The sequence below is a fragment of the Lissotriton helveticus genome, chromosome 7 (assembly GCF_964261635.1).
Source record: "Lissotriton helveticus chromosome 7, aLisHel1.1, whole genome shotgun sequence".
Taxonomy (NCBI): domain Eukaryota; kingdom Metazoa; phylum Chordata; class Amphibia; order Caudata; family Salamandridae; genus Lissotriton; species Lissotriton helveticus.
In genome coordinates this window covers 1,154,775,122-1,154,796,859 of record NC_136068.1, presented here as the reverse complement: position 1 = coordinate 1,154,796,859, position 21,738 = coordinate 1,154,775,122, and the positions used below count along the sequence as shown (strand labels likewise).

The 21,738-nt window shown below is 41.1% G+C and overlaps 1 protein-coding gene across 1 annotated transcript in view; it reads right to left on the bottom strand.

Annotated features, from left to right (window-relative positions):
* The window catches only part of LOC144770057 (ATP-binding cassette sub-family A member 10-like), a 1,719,125-nt gene that overhangs the window by 144,374 nt on the left and 1,553,013 nt on the right, over positions 1 to 21,738 (bottom strand). The window contains exons 30-31 of the mRNA XM_078654288.1: positions 12,794 to 12,911; positions 3,559 to 3,650 (exon numbers count right to left, since the gene is read on the bottom strand). Coding sequence (XP_078510414.1) covers positions 3,559 to 3,650; positions 12,794 to 12,911 — 210 coding nt within the window. The remainder of the gene's footprint in view (positions 1 to 3,558; positions 3,651 to 12,793; positions 12,912 to 21,738) is intronic.

Genomic DNA, 21,738 nt, shown 5'->3' with positions numbered 1-21,738 from the left:
GTTTTTTCCTAAGTGGTCTAACAATGGCCTGCTTCCATTTCATTGGGACTGTTCCCATCTGAAAGGAGCGGAGAATAAGATCTGCGATGTACGGTAGGAAAGCTAACATCCCCTTCCACCTCTACGCGGACGATACCCAAATCTTTCTGGAAATCTCCTCCTCTAAAGACATTCACAGACTCAACAAAACACTAAAGGAAGTTCAACGATGGCTGTCAAGCAGCCATCTAAAGTTGAATCCTGAAAAAACTGAATTACTCCTCATCTCGAACAAAGAAGAGAACCCACAAAAGATCGATTGGCTAAAAGATATTGACGCGCTCAATGGGAACCTCACCCTAGCAGACTCCGTCAAATCATTAGGCATCACACTTGACTCCAAACTAGACCTGACCAAACACATCAAGATCTCGGCAAAGAGTGCCTTCCTTAATCTGAAGCTACTAAGCAAAATAAAACCTTTCATTTCACCCAATGATCTCAAACAAGCCACCCAAACATTAGTGCTGTCAAGACTTGACTATGGTAATGCAATCCTCTCTGGAATACTCAAAATTCATCTTGCTCCTCTGAAAACAACCCTCAACGCGGCTGCCAGAATGGTCACTGGAATAAAGAAATTTGACCACATCTCTCCGGCACTAAAAGAACTCAAATGGCTACCAATAGAATTGCGGGCGAACTTTAGAACAGCCTGCCTCACCCACAAAGCCCTTCACACAGGCAAACTTGAATATCTGGTTTCCAAACTTAAAAAAGCAGGTCAGAACAGTAACCTCAGAACCTCTAACACCTTACTTCTGATCCCACTAAAAACTCAAAAACAAAAAACCATGGACTGGTCCTTCGCCGGTAATGCGCCCAAAATATGGAACTCTATTCCCCCCCCCCACATCCGAACTTTTCCTTCCTTCCCTAAATTCAAAAGTTATCTCAAAATCCTGTTCATTGACCGCTCCTTAACTATCAGATAGGAGCAGCCCGGAATGTCTTAAGAGATTCTGCGCCTCGCCAGGATTGGGAATGCCAAAACCCAGTAATGGACCTCTCCTTCTTCCTCCTACTATGATTCGTATCCTGAATGTCTCATTGTATTGTATTGTGTTTTGCTTTGTTTTCTTTCTTTTGCACCGCTTTGTAATTATGTGAAGCGCTCCAATACCTTCCGGTCTGGCTAGCGCTATATAAAACTTCCTAAATAAAATAAACATTTTAAAAATTATGTCCATCCCCTCCATCACTCTCTCTGGTCGTGCCGGGTCTAGTGGGGAGCCCGATTTTATTCCTTTTGCTGTGGATTTTAGTTCCTCACTTTCTTGTATTTTAAATTCATCTAGCTTTACTCCTACAAAGTTCCCAGTCTTGACAGAGGAAGAATTAGTACCCAGCCTTACCTCTGTTGGAAAGGTCTCGTATATGTTTGTTACTTTGTTAGTAAAAAATTCTGCTGCCTCATTGCAGATCTCTTTCAAGGCTGTAATGTCTTCTCTCTTCTCTTCGTGACTTTTGAGAGATTTCAGAATTATGAACATTTCTGTATATGAGTTGTTAGCTTTGTCTATTTTATCCGTATAGAATTCACATCTAGTTTTCTTAATCAGTGAGTGATAGACTTTTAGTTCTTTTTTATATTCTTCTTTGGACTTATTACAATAATTTTCCCTCCAGATTCGTTCTGATTTTTTACATCTTTTCCTAGCCTTCCTTAGTTTATCATTGGGGTGCTGTTACCTTTGGCCTCCTAGGGTTTCTCGTGCTGCAGGGTGCTACCTTATCTAGAGCATCAGTAATCCATGTCTCTATCTGGTCATTGGCTATGTTGATATCTTTGTCCAGCGTTGGCTTCTGCTCCCCAAGGGCTCGCGTGAATGATGTGGAGTTAAATTGATTCCACTTTCTGGTAGTGATTACCTCTCTATGATGTTGTGCCTTCCTCCTCTGAGATGGCACAGTGAATGGGACTAAATAGTGATCTGGCCATGGTGCTCCTATTTCTATCTCAGTGGAATTTGTAAAAATAGGGTCTAAATGCGTTTGTAAATCCACTTCTTGTGTTAGATTTAGTGAGAGAAGATCCTTACAGATTGCACTAACTTCTTTGTTTTCTGTGTCATCGAAGTGTATATTTAGGTCCCCCAATACCAAAAATATGTTATGTCTCAGTACTGGGTGTACTACCTTGTCCTCCAGACTTGTCACAATACTTGTATAATACCTACGTGGGCAGAAGTGTGGATGGAAAGGGGTAACTTGGTCAATGTGAAGCGGGAATGGACAGATTATAGGGTAATTGACTGGGTGTGAATGGGGGTGGGTGCGGTTGAAAGGGTCATCATCCCCTTTGTGTGGGGAGTGAGGTATGGCCGGGCCGGCAGCTGTTGTTTTCAATGGGCTTTTTAGTGAAAGAATGAGCTGGATGAAGGTCCGGGACTAGTGATGGAAGGGAGAAGACATGGCTTGCTCCTACTTTTTTTTAGGTTTTTGGGACCCAGGGGGCAGACTGGCTATAATAGCCATATTTGGTTTGCCTGTGGACACTAATTCCAGCTCCATTTAATCTTTATGTTCTCTCCGCTATGGCTTAGTGCTTATTTTGAAAACTGTTAATTATCAGCAATTTCGTCTGCACCTGTAGGCAGTAACACTTAAATCTAGTTTACTGTGTTGATTCCATTGGCCAGGAGGCAATGACCCAGTTTATAAACATTGCAGAGTGAAAGAGGGTTACAGGGCTCTTAGCACACTACTAGGCTACATATAATGAAGGTGTCTGCAGATTTGCTGATGATACACCTTCTCAAACGATCAAATCTATAGGGAGAACATAATTAGGGAGGTTATTACTAACAATATGTGCAGGTGCTTGTATGGTGCAAAGTGACGCAAAGCATTGTCTTGCTTTATTTGCCATTAAAAAAGCCAGTGGCACAGCACACAATTGTACAATCCAATGTGAGTGCCAACGCAACCCTTGGTAAATTTAGGCCTTGAAATCTTTAATAAATGTCCAAGAGAAATTTTAAATACTGCTGAGGTAATGCTACGGTGTTCATAAAATTAAATAAAACTGTTGGTAAATTGATGTAGGATCAAGGCTCCCCAGAGCCGAAACGCGTAATGGCGACAGAGCTTGGGAAAAATAAACCAGAGTCTGTGCACCAAGTTGTGGTCCGTGCTCCATTTTTAAGGAATTGCTCGTGACAAAGCAGATTTACCTGCGAAACGCGTCGAGAAAGCCTTCTTGAATAAAAAAACGCTGTGCAAATCTACAAGTGGCCCGGACTTCTTTCTTTAACCAGGAGAGTTTTCGGCTGAGAATATATATATATATATATATATATATATATATATATATATATATAATATAATATAATAATTTACTAACAGTTCATTTACTTTTATGAACACTTTAAAAATTGCCTAAGCCGTATTTAACATTTCTATCTAACATTTATTAAAGAAATCAAGGCCTACATTTACTAAAGGTTGCGTTGCCACTATATAATCCTTATAGTTAAAACCCTTATGGAAAGTAATCAATTAAATAGAAGGTTTTACCTGCCCAGCAGTTGGTTTCGTGTCTCCTGTTAGCATACGAATAGTCGTCGATTTTCCTGCTCCATTGGGACCTAATAGTCCCAATATCTCTCCTGAAACCAATCAGAAAATACCCTCCACGTTACGGTGGTCCTGCATTTGACAGAAGACATTGCTTCTTATATCAGGCATCTGTATAAAACACATTTTTACAATCTTTGAGTAAAGGGATTTAGACCACATATGTGCCTGCTCAGGCAGACTGTATTACAATCATACATGGACAAGATGTGCGACAGGGCTCGAGTCGGTCTACCACGCGGGTGGACGGCGTCCCCCAACTTATTTTACAGAGAGCTCGATAACTATAAACTGCAACTGAGTGCAAACCACCTTTCGTGGTGTCACTTCCTGTTCTGACGTCAGCGTCCCCCACTTCTATTTTTAGGACTTGTGCCCTGGCCACAGGTACATGGCTGCAGTAAGTATTCTGCATGGAAGACCTTCATGTGTTTCCTAGGCAAGCATAGCTATCGAGGTGTGTGAGACTGACTGAGATTATAATTCTGAATGTAGCAGGCATCTATCCAGTCTTGGAATTTGCCTTAAACTCAAATTCAGAAATTCAATTGTTTAATTCAGTGCACACTTCTCTTAGTGACTGGTAGTACATCTCAGAAATTATATCTAGCATTATATGAGGTGATATGGCAAATGATTTATGTTAGACCTGATAGACTTACGGTGGTCTTCCCCCAACGTTTTACCTACTTTTCTGCCATTGATTTTCCAGGCTTTAGGACTCTGTGCACTTTACCACTGCTAATAAATGCTAAAGTGCTTGTGCTTGCTCCCTTTAACCTGGTAATTTTGGAGTATCCCCAATTGGAATATTTTATTTCTTTATAAGTCCCTAGTACAGTAGTGTGGGCTGGCAGCATGGATTGAGCCATCCACTGAAGTAGCTCTTAACCATGACTCAGGCCTGCCATTGCAGAACCTGCATGTGCAGTTTTACACTGCCATGTCCACCTGGAAAAATAACCCTTCACCAGGCCCAAACCTTTCATTCTTATACACATGTCACCCCTAAGGTAGGGTCTGGACAACCTATTTAAAAGGCAGTACATGTACTTTTAAGTCTGACGCGGCCCGTAGTGGAAAACTCACAAAGTCATTTTTCACTACAGCAAGGCCTATCTCTCCCACATTGGAAATACCTTATTACATTTTATAAATGTAATTCACAATCTGCAAGAGATTTTCGAGTTTGGTGTCTCTGGAATGAGAACTTATAATCACAAATTATGGTGAAGTCAGATTTTAAATTGTAATTCTATAAATGACACTTTAAAAAAGTTCCAAAAGAATTTGACCCCTTATCAGCTAGGATAGCTTGATTCCAGTGGCATGGCATACCTGTCCCACTCGGGGTGACAAATGGACAGAATGTAGAACAATGTCATAAATTCACCCCTGTACACAGATCTTGGCCTAAATCCAGTGTTTTTTGCTCCCTGTGCCATTCCAGTTTGAACCCAGCCACATGCAAATCAGTCTTGTCCCTGCGCCCAATAGGGACAGTCCAGGCTGAACTGCAAGGCCAGGTCCTTCCTCGACTGGAAACAAGCATCCTAGGACCTGTTTCGGGGGTTCACTCCTCATCAGCCAGGATAGCTTCACTCAAGTGGCATGGAGAGCACGGCATACCCGTCTCACTCGGTGTAACAAATGCAAAGAGAAGAATGGATAGACGGAATGCAGAATAATGTCATATATTCACCCAAGTACAGAGATCTCGGCCTAAATCCATCATTTTTGTTGCTGCCCATGCCATTCCAGTTTGAACCCAGCCATATGCAAATCAGTCTTGACCCTGTGCCCAATAGGAACAGTCCAGCCCGAACTGTCAAGCCAGGACACCCCTGGACTGGAAACAAGCATCCTAGGACCGGTTTCGGGGTTTCCCTCCTCATCAGACAGGGTAGCTTGACTCCAGTGGCATGAAGAGCACGGGACCCACGTCTGGGCATCACTGTCCCACTTGGGGTGACAAATGCAAAAAGAATAATTGATGGACAGAATGCAGGACAATGTCATATATTCACCCCTGTACAGAGATCAGGGCTTAAATCTGTCATTTTTTGTTCCACATGCCATTCCAATTCGAACCCAGCCCTATGTAAATCAATCTTGACCCTGCAACCAATGGGAACAGTCTAGCCCAAACTGCCAGGCCAGGTTTTCGAATTTGGTGTCTCTGGAATCACAATTTAAAATCACAACTTATTTTGAAGTCATAATTTAAATTGTAATTCTGAAAATGTCAACAAAGTTGACATCTTGATTTGATTTGATTTAAAAATGTATATAGTGCACAAATACCAAACTGCATCTAGGCGCTTGAGTAGATGGAAAAAAAAGTTTGCCACACAATCCAGAACTGAACCTAATTAACACACAGCCAGGTTTTTAAAGCTTTTCAGAAGGCCAGGATAGTTGGACAATTCTTTATCTCACCGGGAAGCACGTCACAGGTTTTAACAGTTCCTGAAATAAAACTTCTTCCGCCCCAACAAACTATTTTAATTCTGGGCATTTGAAGGATTTTGCAATGAGCTGACCTCACATTTCTGGTTGGTGTATACCATTCCAATTGCTTTTTCAAGAACTTAGGGCCTGCCCCATGGAGTGTCTTAAAAGCTAAACATTGTGCTTTGAATATAATTATCTTCTCCACCAGGAGCCAATGTAGGCTCTTCAACTTCTGTGAGACCGGTTGGAATTTTGGAATATCCAGCATCAATCTGGCTGCTGCATTCTGAAGCTGTTGTAGCTTTTGAAGATGCTGCTTTTGGATCCCTCCATGAAGCGCGTTTACATAGTCCAGTTAGGACAATGCCAGTGCTGTCACCAGAATTTTTACTGACTCCGGTGGAATGAAGGGGTGGATTTTTCTAACCATCTTCAGGAAGAAAAAAATAGAGGAAGACAGGGAGGTGATCGGATATTTGAAGGTCAGTTGTCATCGAAGACAATGCCTAACTTTTTAGCCTTATTTACCGGCATGGGAGTGTCACCTAGGCCCGTTGGCCACCATCTGGCTGTCCAGAAAGAAGTGTCAGAGCCCAATAAGAGGACCTCTGCCTTCCCGCCATTAAGTTTCAGGCAGTTCAGACTCATCCATTGATGAATCCGAGACATACAAAGATTGAAACAATCTGCTGTGTCTTCCACATTGCTGGAAACTGACACCACCAATTGGATGTTCTCAGCGTACGAGACTATTGAGAACCCACATTGCCTGATGATCTTGGGCAGAGGGGAGACATACAGATTGAACAATGTGGGGCTGAGGGCAGAGCCCTGAGGTGCCCCACACGGGAGCGAGCACTGTTCTGAAGCAAAGGCCCCCGCTTTAACTGATTGGACTGTCTCAGAATGGAAGGAGGTCAACAACTTACTATAGCCATTTGGTTCCTGCTTCCGATCTCCGATCACGTGTCTGGGTGGGCGACAGCTGGGCTTTTTGTATTTGCCTAAACAGTTACACATAATGGGGCAATAAACAGGATGCTGCTTTTGTCCCCAAAGTGGATGGCCACACTCACAGTCATCAATGCGCTGCCTGCTCGGGTGTCTTGATGGAATTATGTGGCAGTGGGGGACCAAATATATGGCAGGGTAGAGTAAATTATATAGTAAGAAAAGGAAAATGATGTGGTGTAATGCAACCGATTTTATGATATTATTACTTCATTACTTTGTCACTTTTACACTTGTTGACAGTGTCTGGGCATTAGCTGCACCTCATTAATACCAATGTAACACTCAAATATAGAAATAAGAAACAGAAAGGTGAGCAGTCAAGCACTGCAAACGGCCTTCTACTGCGAGGAACGCGTGCCGCTGAGTTTTCGGTAATGGTTGAACTGTTTGAGCTAGAAACAAACTATTTTTGTTAAAATCTGTGGATTTTGTAGCAGATGATGGATTATGTGGCAAATACAGCAAATCTATCTGCAAAAACAGCAACAGCCACACAATCACATGATTCCAGTGGCCACAGATATAACCTACAAGCTTCATTCTAGACAGTACCAACTCAACTATTCCTCTTTATGAGAAAAATGGATCAAGGTATTAAAAACACCTGTTAGGTGCAGTGCTACAAAATGGCAGAAAACACAGTGGAATGCACTATGTAACAACTCAATTTGTATGCACCTTACCTTTTTTTTCTACCTCTTTCAGCAACGCTTTGCCTTTTGACTCTGTTGTACCAATGTCTGTAGCTCAGTTCATTTGTCCTCACAGAACAGATCACTACCCCTTTTCACAACATCAACACACAGTGCTTAATTTGAGCAGATTGTTGGTGGTAGTAGTTGGCACACGCACTGAGTTTTGGACACCAATGCTTATTTTTATCATGAGATTGTGACGTATGCAAGAGAGAGAAAGGCAGAAAACAAGAGGGACAGAGTCATGGGAAAGCACTGACAAAGGGGAGACAAGAGAGAGGAAATTAACTTGCAAAAGTGAAGTAAAGAGACAGGAAGAGTAGGATGGTGGAAGAAAGCAGAATAAGGTCAAACCAAGTCTCTTCCCACTATAGAGCCAATGGGGCCTAATTCCAGCTTTTTGTCCATGCTGTGTCTTCCACAGAGCACTCACAATGCATTCTAGAGGCCATTAGCAGACTTTGCCTTTTCTATCTTTTTGTCCATGGTAAGAGTATGTGCCTTTTGTAATTAAAATGAAGTATGTCTTTGCATCTAGAGAGTATCTAGACCCTCTTCTTCAAATCTCATTTCAAAATTGATAATGCTCTCATCATTAATTTTCCACTGATTTCATCCCCACAATTCCAGCTATATAAATATCTATCATCCCCTCTATTATTAAAAGGAAGAGAGTCATTGATATAATTTCATCCTTATTGCTATATATACAAATACAATCCATACTAATTTAAAACAGTCGTCAGCTATTCCTTTACAGAAACATTTTCAACAATTATCAACTTTGCATATAACATTTAGGATCACCATTTGTTGCATACATCGGGATATATATTGAAGATATCCTAATAGAGAGGAGGGGACGCAGAGATATGAAGGGGAGCATGGAATAATGGATAGTCATGGACCTCAATATGAGCGTCAGGAGAAAAGTGAGTGAGTATCAGTGGAATAATGGAACTTTCAGTCCTGACCAATGATACTGGCCATACAAGCAATACAAGCCTTTCTTCACTATAGAGTTCTCCTGAAATAATCCCACTCAATGCTTTTCTTTTTGCTGCCAAGCCTATTTTTGGTCCCAATTCGACCATGATGGTATTATATATGAAGATACTAGTATCCATTCTACCTGTAGTAAAGCATGATAAATTTAACTCAAGTCCTATGTATCAGGGAGTATACAGCTGATGTCAAGTTTTAGTTCTTTGGATATTGTTGATTCAAAAACTGAAGGAATGTAACCCATGTAGAAAAACAAAAAACCAAAGAGTTGAATGAATATAGAATCTCAGCCACTTCATTACCCAGTACCACGTTCCAGTCCAACGTTTTCTTTCCAGTATTGAAATTTAGACATGAACCAGCCAGTGCCAATCATTCTTGGGCCTGCCCCAATAAGAACAGTCCATCCAGATCTGACAGGCCAGATCCAATCTAAATGGTACCACAAGCAGCTCCTGACTGTTTACAGCATTTAGGGCCTCATCAGCGAGCTGTAATTTGAATCCAATGATACCCATGCCTGGACATACCTGTTGAACTTTGAGCATCACACAAAGACTACAGAAAATGGTGGGTGGAATGCTTGAATGAATCTCACTCAATGGTAATAAAATCATGGCCATGAGAAATGTACCTGAAGACAATTTTTTCAAAAGGAAGTAATTTTGGGTCATCTATGACTGCTGCCATGGTAACACAATAGCTATAATAATTTTTTGGTCCATTCTCCACTTCTGATACCTTTTAAAACTATATTGCAGGCTCCAGGGCAATGGGATAATTGAGAATAAGTACAAGATATATTTCACAATCCTCACTGCAAAAGTCATGATATAGGGCTGAGCAATGTTAAGTAGATGTATTTGTGTGTGCTTCAATGACAATATAGTTATGATTGAGCCAGTAGGGAGGAAATAGCAATGCTCTCTGCTGAAGAATGACGAATAGCAAGAAATGCATGGCCAGAGATGTCCTTCACTAGCTGGGCTGATTTGGAAGACAAATACTATGACCGCAAGTACAAACTGTGCAACGCCATATACCATGATGCACCTGGGATGATTGCCGTTAACATGCCAGTCATGTGCTCTTACTCAATAAGTTAAATTATAAGCATCATAAATATATATTCATCCCCAAAGTATGAATTCCAGCAAATCTGACTAGGCCTTCTTTCCTGTTGTTAGTACATCAAATATAATTAAATTAGCTATTAACACATGTTCGTCATAGGATTTAGAAACAACAGAAATGTGTTATCTTTAGACCAGACATCTGTGGGTGGTAGTAGCCCAAATTATTTGCCTTCATCCCTCCTGTTTTGCTGAATTCGATTTTTGTTGGCGTTTGGAAACTGTGCATGTTTACCACTGATAACCACTGCCAAAGTACTTGTGGTCACTATTCTAAGCATGGTAAAATTGGTTCATACACAACCATCAGATTTAAAATACTTGTAAGTCTCTAGTGAAGTGGTACTACATGTACAAAGGGCCTGTAAATTAAATGCTACTATAGGGTCTGCAGCGCACAATGTGCCACCCACTTAAGTAACCTCTTTAAACTTGTCTCAGACCTGCCATTGGAGCCTGCATGCAGTTTTAAACTGCCATTTCGACCTGGCAAATAGATCAATTTTCCAGGCCTCATCCTTCCATTTTAATTCATATAAGTCACACCTGAGGTAAGCCCTAACCAGCCCGCAGGGCAGAGTGCAGTATATTTAAAAAGTTGGATGTGTACTTTTAAGTTTTCTTGTCCTGGCAGTAAAAAACTCTTAAATTCTTTTTCATTTCTGCAAGGCCTACTTCTCCTATATGATAACATTGGGTTACTTGATTACATTGTAGTGATAATGTTTGATTGGGAGCAGGTAGGAATGTCAAGTTTGGTCTCAAATGAATTGTAATTAAAACCCTCTTTAATGGTAAAGTAGGATTTTAAGTCATATTTCTGAAAATGCTACTTTTAGAAAGTCTCCACTTCCTTGTGCTAACCATTTGGTGCCTGCAGCTTTATCCTGGATCACATGATTAGGTGTAGTTGGCAGTTGGCCTTTATGTATTGCTTACAGACAGTGATACAAAGGGGGACTAGGTGTTTTCAGGATGGGTCATCTCTGTCAGAATAGGAGGGGTAGAGCTGTCACCTACTACACTTGTACTTCAAAGAGGCTACCTCAGAACCCTCGCAAATGACTTCACACTAGTCTTTTGTAACCCCTTGATCTTCGGAGCTTGAGCAGGGGATAGAAGGAAATTACAGAACCAAATGTAAGGGGAAGTCTAGAAGTTTCTCCCACATCAAAGCTAGAGCTAGTTATAAACAGAAAGATAGACTGCTCGGATGCTCTGCTGCTGGAAGGGCTGTCCAGCTTCCCTCCTCCAAGAAGGACTGTCCTTCTGCCTGAAGAAGGAAGTCTGGGCCTGCTCCTTGAACCCGGAACCATGAAGGTAACTCCAAGGGCTTGCTGACTGCCCTCATCTTCTGGGATAAAGGAACATACCAAGCTCCAGAGCCCTGCCCTGCATCTGCCCAACTGCCCAGACTCAATTGGACCTTCCAGGGCCCATCTACTGCTCTCTGCTGGAGTGAGTCCCAATATCCAAGAGGTGTTCCCCAGGTCCTAGCACCTTAGCTGGCATCAGAGTGCACTCCTCCTGGCCAAACTGTTGGTTCCAACATAACCGACACAGCATGACACAACTCGACATTCATGCAAAGCAGAACATCACATCGCAGCAGCTCGCAGTTCTTGAACAGCAACCTCTTGGGAACTGACCCAGCACAGCGCAAGACCTCACATTGCTCACCTGACAGATCCTGATAAGTGGACTCATCAGGACTCATCAGAATCTATGCAGCACTTTTGCATCTCTATGCAGCACCTTACTACTCCTCATTGGTGGCCGAATCAGAACCGACACAGCATAAAACAGGACCTCACATCTCAGTCCAATTACGACCAGGTACAGTGTCCAGCAGGCAGACCATGGTCCTGTACCTGGCCGAGGCCCCATTTAGGTTGCATTAATTTGTGACTTTGTCCTGGTCCGGCATGATCAGATAACCCCATTTGATGCTCTGGCTTTTTGGCCTTACTTTTTCCTAAAACTTTAATATGTCTTATCTTCACTTCTACCAATTGGATTTTTGTCATTCTGGTATTATTTTATTTATTAAAATGTACTCTATTCTTCTATATTGGTGCGGGATTATTTGAGTGCTGCATACATACTTTACATGTTGCCTCTAAGTTAGGTCTGACTGCTTTTGTGCTAAGCTACCAGAGGATTAAACACAGATTAATTTAATGGGTTTGGTGCTTCACCATGACAGAGATTGCGGTTGGTGCTTGACAAAGGTACTCAGCCCCCTCAATCAAAAACCCAATTTCTCACAAATATGACTTCTGTATATTATTATTTTCAGAGGTATGCAATGAGGATGACAAAATTGATGAAAAAATTGATAATGCTGCAGTAAATTACAGTAGTTCGTGCTAACTGAATGGAGCAACTTAAACACTTAATATTTGACAGAAAATATGTCTCAGGACATGTACTGGTTGGAAGTGATAAAATTCTAGCATAGTCTACCCACATATGTTACATAGATAATTAAAGGTGCAATCTATGCCTTTTTGTCTGAGTGTAAACAAACATTATTTGGCCTTCAATATGAGTGCACCAATTTCGGATGCAAAATGGGTCACAACTTGTGGAATTTGGTGTTTAATTCACGAAAATCAGCATGTCTTGGTATGTTCTGGGTACTTTTCCCCAGTAAATGTTTGCAAATATGACCTGCTGAAACTGTACTGGAGTTAATTGTGGAGGTGCAGTATGTCATAGAATTCATAATTCCCATTTGTGTGGTAATAGCAGTTATTGCACAAACCAGAATTTAGCAAAGCACATATAATGAGGGTTTTAGCGTCGTTTTTTTTTGGAACTTTTAGAAAAGCAGCATCTTGAGCAGCAATACATTTATTTCAATTTTCAAACCTTTTTTTACGCAAAAAGAAATGTTTTGAGTGGCCACTTTCTTCTTCTTCCGAAACACAGAGCTCGCCTTCTTGTCTTTATATTCTTTGCGCAGGCTGCTGGCAACAATAGCAGAATCCTGTGAATAACAAAATCGACAAAAATGTTGGACTGGAAGTACTTCATTTGGTTCTCTGAGTAGTCAGAATAAAGTTACATTTCATCACTGTGTGAACAGAAATTTAAGGATCTTGTGCAGTTGAATATTATGTTAATGCATTGTAATTTTTTCCCTGAAAAATTAATCAACGCATATTGTGACTGTGTCTCCAGTCAATTCTTATTATGTCTGGGCAGGATTGTACTACACGCGTTTTCAACTGTGCCTACTGTTCATTTCCCATTCATAAGGGACCCTACTTCCAAGTCAATAATATGCGTTTATATATCAAAACAGACTTTTAAACGTGTAGGTACTGTCATTTTTGCAACCCACGGAAAGCCTTAGAATAATCAAAATATACATTGATGAGAAACAGATGATAAATTAGTGGATGCAATGTACATGAGTACATGATTATTTAAATCTTCAGTATAGCAAATGATCTTTCAGACTATGACGGTCAAGTTTCATTGACAGTGACTAACACAAAAAACAACATTATTAATTCACTAGGATTTTATTTAAATGTTCCATAAACTGCCTCAAAATACCCAGTGGATAGACGCTTAGTGCTGCTTATTAGGCCCACAACTGCAGTGTGGATTGCTTCCTAGTGCTATATCAAGGGCCTCAAATTTCATTAAAGGTAGACTTTTAGGAATTTGTGAGAGAATGTATTGTTAACTCTCTAGTAGCTTGGCACCAAAGCAGTCAGCTTAGAGGCAATGTGTGAACTATTCATGCAGCACTTAAACAGTTCTAGAGTTACCCCACACTCATCCCACATGGACTTCATGTAGACAGCCATGAAGTTGGCCCCCACATCAGAAACTACTTCCTAGAGGACCCCACCCAAGTAAAAATCACCATTAGGGTCTTAACAACTGCAGGAACTGTCACATGACTCACAGGTATGTCCGCTGGGTATCTGCTGGCATGGTCCATCCAAACCAGGATAAACATGTTGCCTCAAGCAGTTTTGAGTACAAAGGTCCAATAACGTCAATTCCATCCCTTTCAAAAGGGGTGACAATGACAGGTTAGGGAACCAGGGTAGCATTCAGCTTTCCTGTTTTCGTACTGGCCTGGCAGCTGGGACACGACCTACACAATTAATCGTAGACTCTTTCCATCCAGGGCAGAAAGAAGTGGGTGACAAGCCTGTCAAAGGTTTTATCCCGCCATGGGTTGGTCATTAGCCAGTCTCTGTGGGAAGGCTCGGTGGCACTAGGGTGCCACCAACACTCTGGTTGCCTTAAGCTCACTATACAGGAGGTCATTCTTCCAATATATGAGGTGATATCTAGAGGTGTCACCAGCTGACTGGGCCTCAGCTTGCTGCCTCAAGCCCTTTAGGGTTGGTCACTCTTTCTGTGCCTTAGATAATTCTTCCCTGGTGTGCTCACTTCTAGTTGCCATCCAACAAGTTCAGGAAGGGTTTCAAGGCAGGATTGTCATTCCTGGTAGGTTCCTCAGGTGCCCTCGAACCTTGGCATGGGAGTTTTGGGGGTTGGCTTCACATGCTCAATGACTTTCCCTTTCTTAGCAGCTTTCTAGGCCATTTTTCCAGGCTCTAGGCTTCCTTGACTCCCCTCATGGGCAGCCATGTACTGGTGTCCCACTGGGATTACTGACATAATATCGAGTGACAGAATATCGACTAGCAAAAATATCGGGGAAAAAATATCTACAGACAAAATATCGAGTTTGTATCTGCAAACAGGTAAGTACAAAAATATCGAGTACAAAATATCGTTTACAAAAATATAGTTTTAAAAAATATCGACTTTATTAAAAACAGTGTTAAATTAAATTAAAATTCAAAATTAATGACTAAAATATACTTAAAAATACTTGAATTAACTTATAATAATTAAATAATTGATGAAAGTTATAAAAAAAAATTTACATTCATATTTGTTAAAACATATATATATATATAAACATAATATAATTAAATAATATCCAATATTATTACCGTACGATAGCAGAAGTGTAAAAAATACTATTCCCACTCCACAGAGTGCAACTGTAGGGAAAGCGTTGGATAGCGTAGGGGTAAAAATTACTATTCCCACTCCAGTGGGTGCAACAGTGAGGAAAGCGTTGGATAGCGTAGGGGTCAAAATTACTATTCCCACTCCAGAGGGTGCAACAGTAGGGAAAGCGTTGGATAGCGTAGGGGTTAAAATTACTATACCCACTCCAGTGAGTGCAACAGTAGGGAAAGTGTTAAATAGCGTAGGGGTAAAAATTACTATTCCCACTCCAGTGGGTGCAACAGTAGGGAAAGTGTGGGATAGCGTGGGGGTAAAAATTACTATTCCCACTCCAGTGGGTGCAACAGTAGGAAAAGCGTTGGATAGCGTAGGGGTAAAAATTACTATTCCCACTCCAAATAGTGCAACAGTAGGGAAAGCGTTGGATAGCGTAGGGGTTTAAATTACTATTCCCACTCCAAAGAGTGCAACAGTAGGGAAAGCGTTGGATAGCATAGGGGTTTAAATTACTATTCCCACTCCAAAGAGTGCAACAGTAGGGAAAGCGTTGGATAGCGTTGAGGCAAAAATTACTATTCCCACTCCAGTGGGTGCAACAGTAGGGAAAGCGTTGGATAGCGTAGGGGTAAAAATTACTATTCCCACTCCAAATAGTGCAACAGTAGGGAAAGCGTTGGATAGCGTAGGGGTTAAAATTACTATTCCCACCCCAAAGAGTGCAACAATAGGGAAATCGTTGGATAGCGTAGGGGTAAAAATTACTTTTCCCACTCCAAAGAGTGCAACAGTAGGAAAAGCGTTGAATAGCGTAGGGGTTTAAATTACTATTCCCACTCCAAAGAGTGCAACAGTAGGGAAAGCGTTGGATAGCGTAGAGGTAAAAATTACTATTCCCACTCCAGTGGGTGCAACAGTAGGGAAAGCGTTGGATAGCGTAGGGGTTAAAATTACTATTCCCACTCCAAAGAGTGCAACAGTAGGGAAAGTGTTGGATAGCGTAGGGGTAAAAATTACTATTCCCACTCCAGTGAGTGCAACAGTAGGGAAAGTGTTGGATAGCGTAGGGGTAAAAATTACTATTCCCACTCCAGTGGGTGCAACAGTAGGGAAAGTGTTGGATAGCGTAGGGGTAAAAATTACTATTCAAACTCCAAAGAGTGCAACAGTAGGGAAAGCGTTGGATAGCGTAGCAGTAAAAATTACTATTCCCACTCCAGTGGATGCAACAGTGAGGAAAGCGCTGGATAGCGTAGGGGTAAAAATTACTATTCCCACTCCAGTGAGTGCAACAGTAGGGAAAGCGTTGGATAGCGTAGAGGTGAAAATTACTATTCCCACTCCAGTGAGTGCAACAGTAGGGAAAGCGTTGGATAGCGTAGGGGTAAAAATTACTATTCCAACTCCAGTGAGTGCAACAGTAGGGAAAACGTTGGATAGCGTAGAGGTAAAAATTACTATTCCCACTCTAGAGAGTGCAACAGTAGGGAAATTAAATACTTCATATATTATTTCAATAAATATAAATGAATATCTATCAAAAAATAATTAAAAGTAATTACGAATTTAATTTACAAATTAAATTTAATTATTACAATTATTTAACTATTAATACAAATTAATTACAAATTAACAATTAATAATGTAACATTTGAAAATTAATTTACAATAAATTCAAATTAAATACAATTAAATACATTGATGTATTTAATTAATTATAAATAAATAACTTCCCATCCTATTCCCCTCTAAACCCACAACCCACTACAGAAAATAAATTATTAAATTAACATAATTAGCAATTAATCAATTAAATAAAATTAATTAGCAATTCTAATTTAATTAATTACCCATAAAACATTAATTAACAATTAATTCTAAAACAATACCAATACCAATAAATATGTTAGCATATTTAATTATTATAAATAAATTACTTCCCACCCAATTCCCCTATTAACCCACAACCCGCTACAGAAAATAAATTAGTAAAATTAACATCATTAGCAATTAATCAATTAATTTTAATTAATTGCCAATTAAAAGTTAATTAATTACCAAATATAAATTAATTAACAAATAATTAAACATGAATAACAATAACTACATTTACATATTTAATTAATTATAATTAAATTACTTCCCACCCTATTCCCCTATAAACCCACAACCCGCTACAGAATTAAATTACGCAAAAATTAAACAATAAATATTTCATTAATTAAAATTATTTATAACATAAATACACACTTTTCACACATATAATAACATAAAAAACACTATAAAAAATGCAATATTATTAAAAATTCGATAATTTTAATAACCTATATTATATACTTCGATATTTTAACTGTCTATATATTTAACATTCGATATTACATTACTTACCTTAAAAATGATATTTTTGATGTCTATATTCTGTCCAGTCGATATTTTGTCCATTCGATATTTAAAACTCGATATTATGTCCAGTCAATATTTTTTAGTCGATATTTTGACTGTTCACCGTCCCACTGCCTATACTTGGAAGTATTGGAAGGCATGTGAGCTTTAGTCACCATCTTGTTATCGCCAAGATACACTAGGGTAACCACTGCTTTCTTCTCCACACTAACTGGGAAAATCTCCTCCCCAAGCACTAAATTAACCAGCTTGGGAGTCTGACCACTTGGGACAATAGGCATCTCCATTCACATGCCCAAACGTGTAACACTCCTGACTCTTAGGGACATACTTACCTGTCTTCCTATCCCAGAAGCCATTGCTCTTCCGGTCAGAATAGGTTTGGGTTCCATTCCCTTGAGAACTGGTATGGGGGCCTTAGGACAACTCTTTGATTTTGTTTCTCTCTTTCCTCTTTCTTCTGGTGGAAACCCTAACCGCCCTTTTGGGATTTCCCCCAGAAGCCTTCTTGGACACTCTGGTTCTGACCCAGAGGTCCGACTCCTTAGCAAGCTCCCTGGGGTCAGTGCGCTTACAACCAACTAGGTGTTAGTGCAGTACTGTAAAATAGGTATTTAGCATGTGTTCTTTCAGAATCAGCGTGTACAGCCCAATAAAGTCATAACTTTGCTACGCCTCACACAGCCACAACCTTAATGGAATAATCTAAGACCTCCGTACTAAACTGTTTTGTGAGTTTGTGTCTGTCCATGTACCTAAGGCCGTACCTTTAAGGAGTCAACCCAAGTTTAACAAGTTGAATGGCCTTCATGGGAGCATATTGCATCTGTTCTCCCACCTTTAGTGTTAGAAGGGTGTCGCTCCCCACTGTGGCCATGTGCTTCCACAAACTTTCTCCCCACCTCCCTCTCAGAACCTGAACATCCTGAGAGATACCTCATATGCTTAAAACATGACTCTATATAATGTCCCACCATATAGCAATCCAGTGAATGATGAGGGTACACAGCCACCATTGCTGCAAAAGTCTACTTGCTTGGCTTTAATATCCAGCTCTCAGAGACTTAATTCATTAGCCATTATCCTCTCTTCCATGCCCATCTTCTTTCCTCCAGGGCAAACTTCTTTTTCTCAAGGGGTCAGGTGGCCTCCTCCGCCGTCCTTATTTGCAGCAGCCTTCGCCTTGGTTGCTTCCAGTCTCAATTTGCCCAGCTTCAGCATGGCCTTCCTTTCAGCTTTCCTGTCCTCCAGTTCCTCTAACTGTTGGAAGGTCCAATCCTCCTTGCCCTGGAAGTGGACTCCTCTCTGTGGAGTTGCAGCTCAGGAGCAGTGCACAGGTCCTCTTCCTGCTCCTCCATAGTCTCCTCTTTTCCATGTTCATCTGTTATGACTTCCAACTGGTGGTCCTCCTCCAGCAGTCTCGGGGGGCCTTCTGTAAGCTCCTCCTTCCTGCAACTCCTTTTTAACTGGCAGCTCTCTCTCCTTGCAGAATTTTCTGAGCTCAACTGCAGTGTATCCCTCCAGGGTGCTGAGCTCAAACTACATGTTTGCAGGCAGACTGACAGGCACAAGCAGTCAGGTATATTGGGAGTGATTAAAAAAAAAAAACTAACATGGCCAATTAAGAAGAATTAAAAAAATGGACTTGGTATCAAATTATTCATATGGGATTTAAGTGTTACACTGATCACTGTATGGTACTGCACAAACACAAGTACTGTATCCCGCCACTGAGCACCAATGTAAGAAATTGTGTTGTTAGTTGAAGGGGTGAAACCCTGCTCAAGCAACAGCCACAATCCTTATCAGGCTGAACCATAAAAAGTCAATAAATTGACCTTTGCTTAACCCTCTGGTACCTTGGCACAAAATAAGTCAGGATTAAAATAGAGACAGTGTGTAAAGTATTTATGAAGTACTTCAGCAGTAATAAAGAGAAAACACAGCACAAGAAAAATCCCACAACACATTAGAAAAATGAAATACGTTCAAATAAATTACATGACCAAAAATGCAAACAGTAGCACTGGAGTTAACAATGTTTAAACTGTAAAATAGAGCCTAAAAGAGGAAAGCACCAGCCACAGGCATCTAGTCATGCAATACAGGGAAAGTCCAAAGTTATGGCTGACTGCGATGGAGAATGCATCAGATACATAATGGATTAGTCCCTGTTTTTGCTTACCTTCTGACTTTGAAAAACATTTACAAAAAAAAGCCTGAGAAGGTAAAGTTCAGTGGGACAAGGTAGCTGGCGATGACTGAGGGAGAGGCTTTGTTGTTGGGGAACCACTGGGCGAAGTTGCAGTGAAGTTTTCTATGTTTGGACTTTGCCTTTTTTATGGAAGACAAAAATCTCTAGCAGGATGAAGTTGCAGGATGTAACCGATGAGGGCTTCACAAGGATGGATACCCCTTCTGCGAAGAGCTACTGAACAGGATTTGCAGCTGTGGAGAAGAAAGTAGCTGGAGTTGCTGCAAAATCAGGCCAAACGGTGATGCTCCTTGGGCGGATAGTCAAGTAAGTGGGCCCCCGTCTACTCTTGGTTCTAAGAGCAGCTCTTCACAAAAAAACTTCCAAAGGTTTGGATTTGGGTAAGCTGGGCACCTTTAGCACCACTTCCAAGTGCCCAGGACTGGGGAGGCACCACTTGAAAGGTCAGGGCTCAGTCAGGCAGGATCCAGGTGTGTGTTCAAAATGGTTGGAGCCTTTTCTGTGCCTGAGGCTCTGATCAGCAGGCCAGCTAACTATCTCTTGAAATCACTCTGGAACTTTTGGGTTTAAGCAGGAAAGCAGGTCTCAAACAGCAGGGCAGACCCCTTGGTACAGCAGGGCAGTCCACCGACGTACACAGCCGGTCACAAGCCGGTCACAGTCCTCTGAGAGTCCTTCTGCAGGTCCTGAAGTGAAATGAAGAGTGGGTCTGAGAGCCCTATTTCCCTATTTTTATGACTGGTTCCTCCTTTGATATGGAAAAAACTTCTGGGGGTTTTCCCCCACAGAAGTGTCTGAAATTTCCTGACTCCCTGCTCTTTTCCCAGACTGTTTGTAGGCACAATAGACTAGTGTGAAGTTCTTACTGTGTGAGCTGAGGCAGTGTCTTTGAAGAGCAAGTAGGGGTGTGTACAACTTAACTTTCCAATGGATGGCCTCTCTATTTTATGGCTGTCTGGGAGGAATACACAATGTCCAATGCCAAACACCTAGACATGTGACCTGGGAAACGGGTTACAGGCACCAAATGGTTAGGACAATAAAGGACCAACTTTCTAAAAGTAGCATTTCCTAAATTTTTACTTACAATATAACTTTACAGTTAAAGAGGATTTTAAATTACAATTCTCTAGACAGGCAACCATGAAATTTCTACCTTCTCCCAAACAAAAGTTATATGTTATTAAATGTAAAAAGGTAATCCAATGTTTTCCTATAGGAGAGGTAGGCCTCATTGCAGTGAAAATGAATATTTAAGTTTTTCATTCTGAGGACATGTAAAACTTAAAAGTACACGTCCAACCTTTTAAAATACAATGCACCCTGACCTATCAGATGTTTAGGACCTATCCAATAGATGGCATATTAAAAAAAGGAATTTCAGCTGCATACAGGCTCCAGTGGCAGGTCTGAAACATGTGTTCCAGGGGTAATTATGTCGGTGGGGCAATGAGTGGTGCAGGCCCACTAGTAGCATTTCACTTCCCAGCGGGTTTGCCCCTGAGCATTGTGGTCAATGCAGTTCACCAACCCTGTGTGCATGCAGGATTGTCTTGAGTAATTACAAAGTTGTACTGGCCATCTCTATACACGTGTTTCTGCATCATTATCATTCGTCAGTAGTGATTAGGCATCAAATATTTGGGGTTGCTGAGCAGGCTGCAAAGTATTCTCAGGTCACAGTACCTCTCAAGGCGCGCAGTTGCCTCTCCATGAGCTCGTCAGCTCAACCGGCTCGAAGGAGCCTTTTAAACAGGAAACCAATGTGGGAACACGCTGCTTCACCTCCCAGCGGGTTCGCCCCTGAGCATTGTGGTCAATGCAGTTCACCAAGCGTGTGTGCTTGCAGGATTGTCTTGAGTAATTACAAAGTTGTACTGGCCATCTCTATACACGTGTTTCTGGATCATTAGCCATCGTCAGTAGAGAGTAGGCATCAAATATTTGGGGTTGCTGAGCAGGCTGCCAAAGTATTCTCAGGTCATAGTCCCTCTCAAGGCACGCAGGTGCCTCTCCACAAGCTTGTCAGCTCATCCGGTTCAAGGGAGACTTTTAAATAGGAAACCAATGTGGGATCACACTGCTTCACTTCCCAGTGGGTCCGCCCCTGAGCATTGTGGTCAATGCAGTTCACTAAGCGTGTGTTTGCAGGATTGTCTCGAGTAATTACAAAGTTGTACTGGCCACC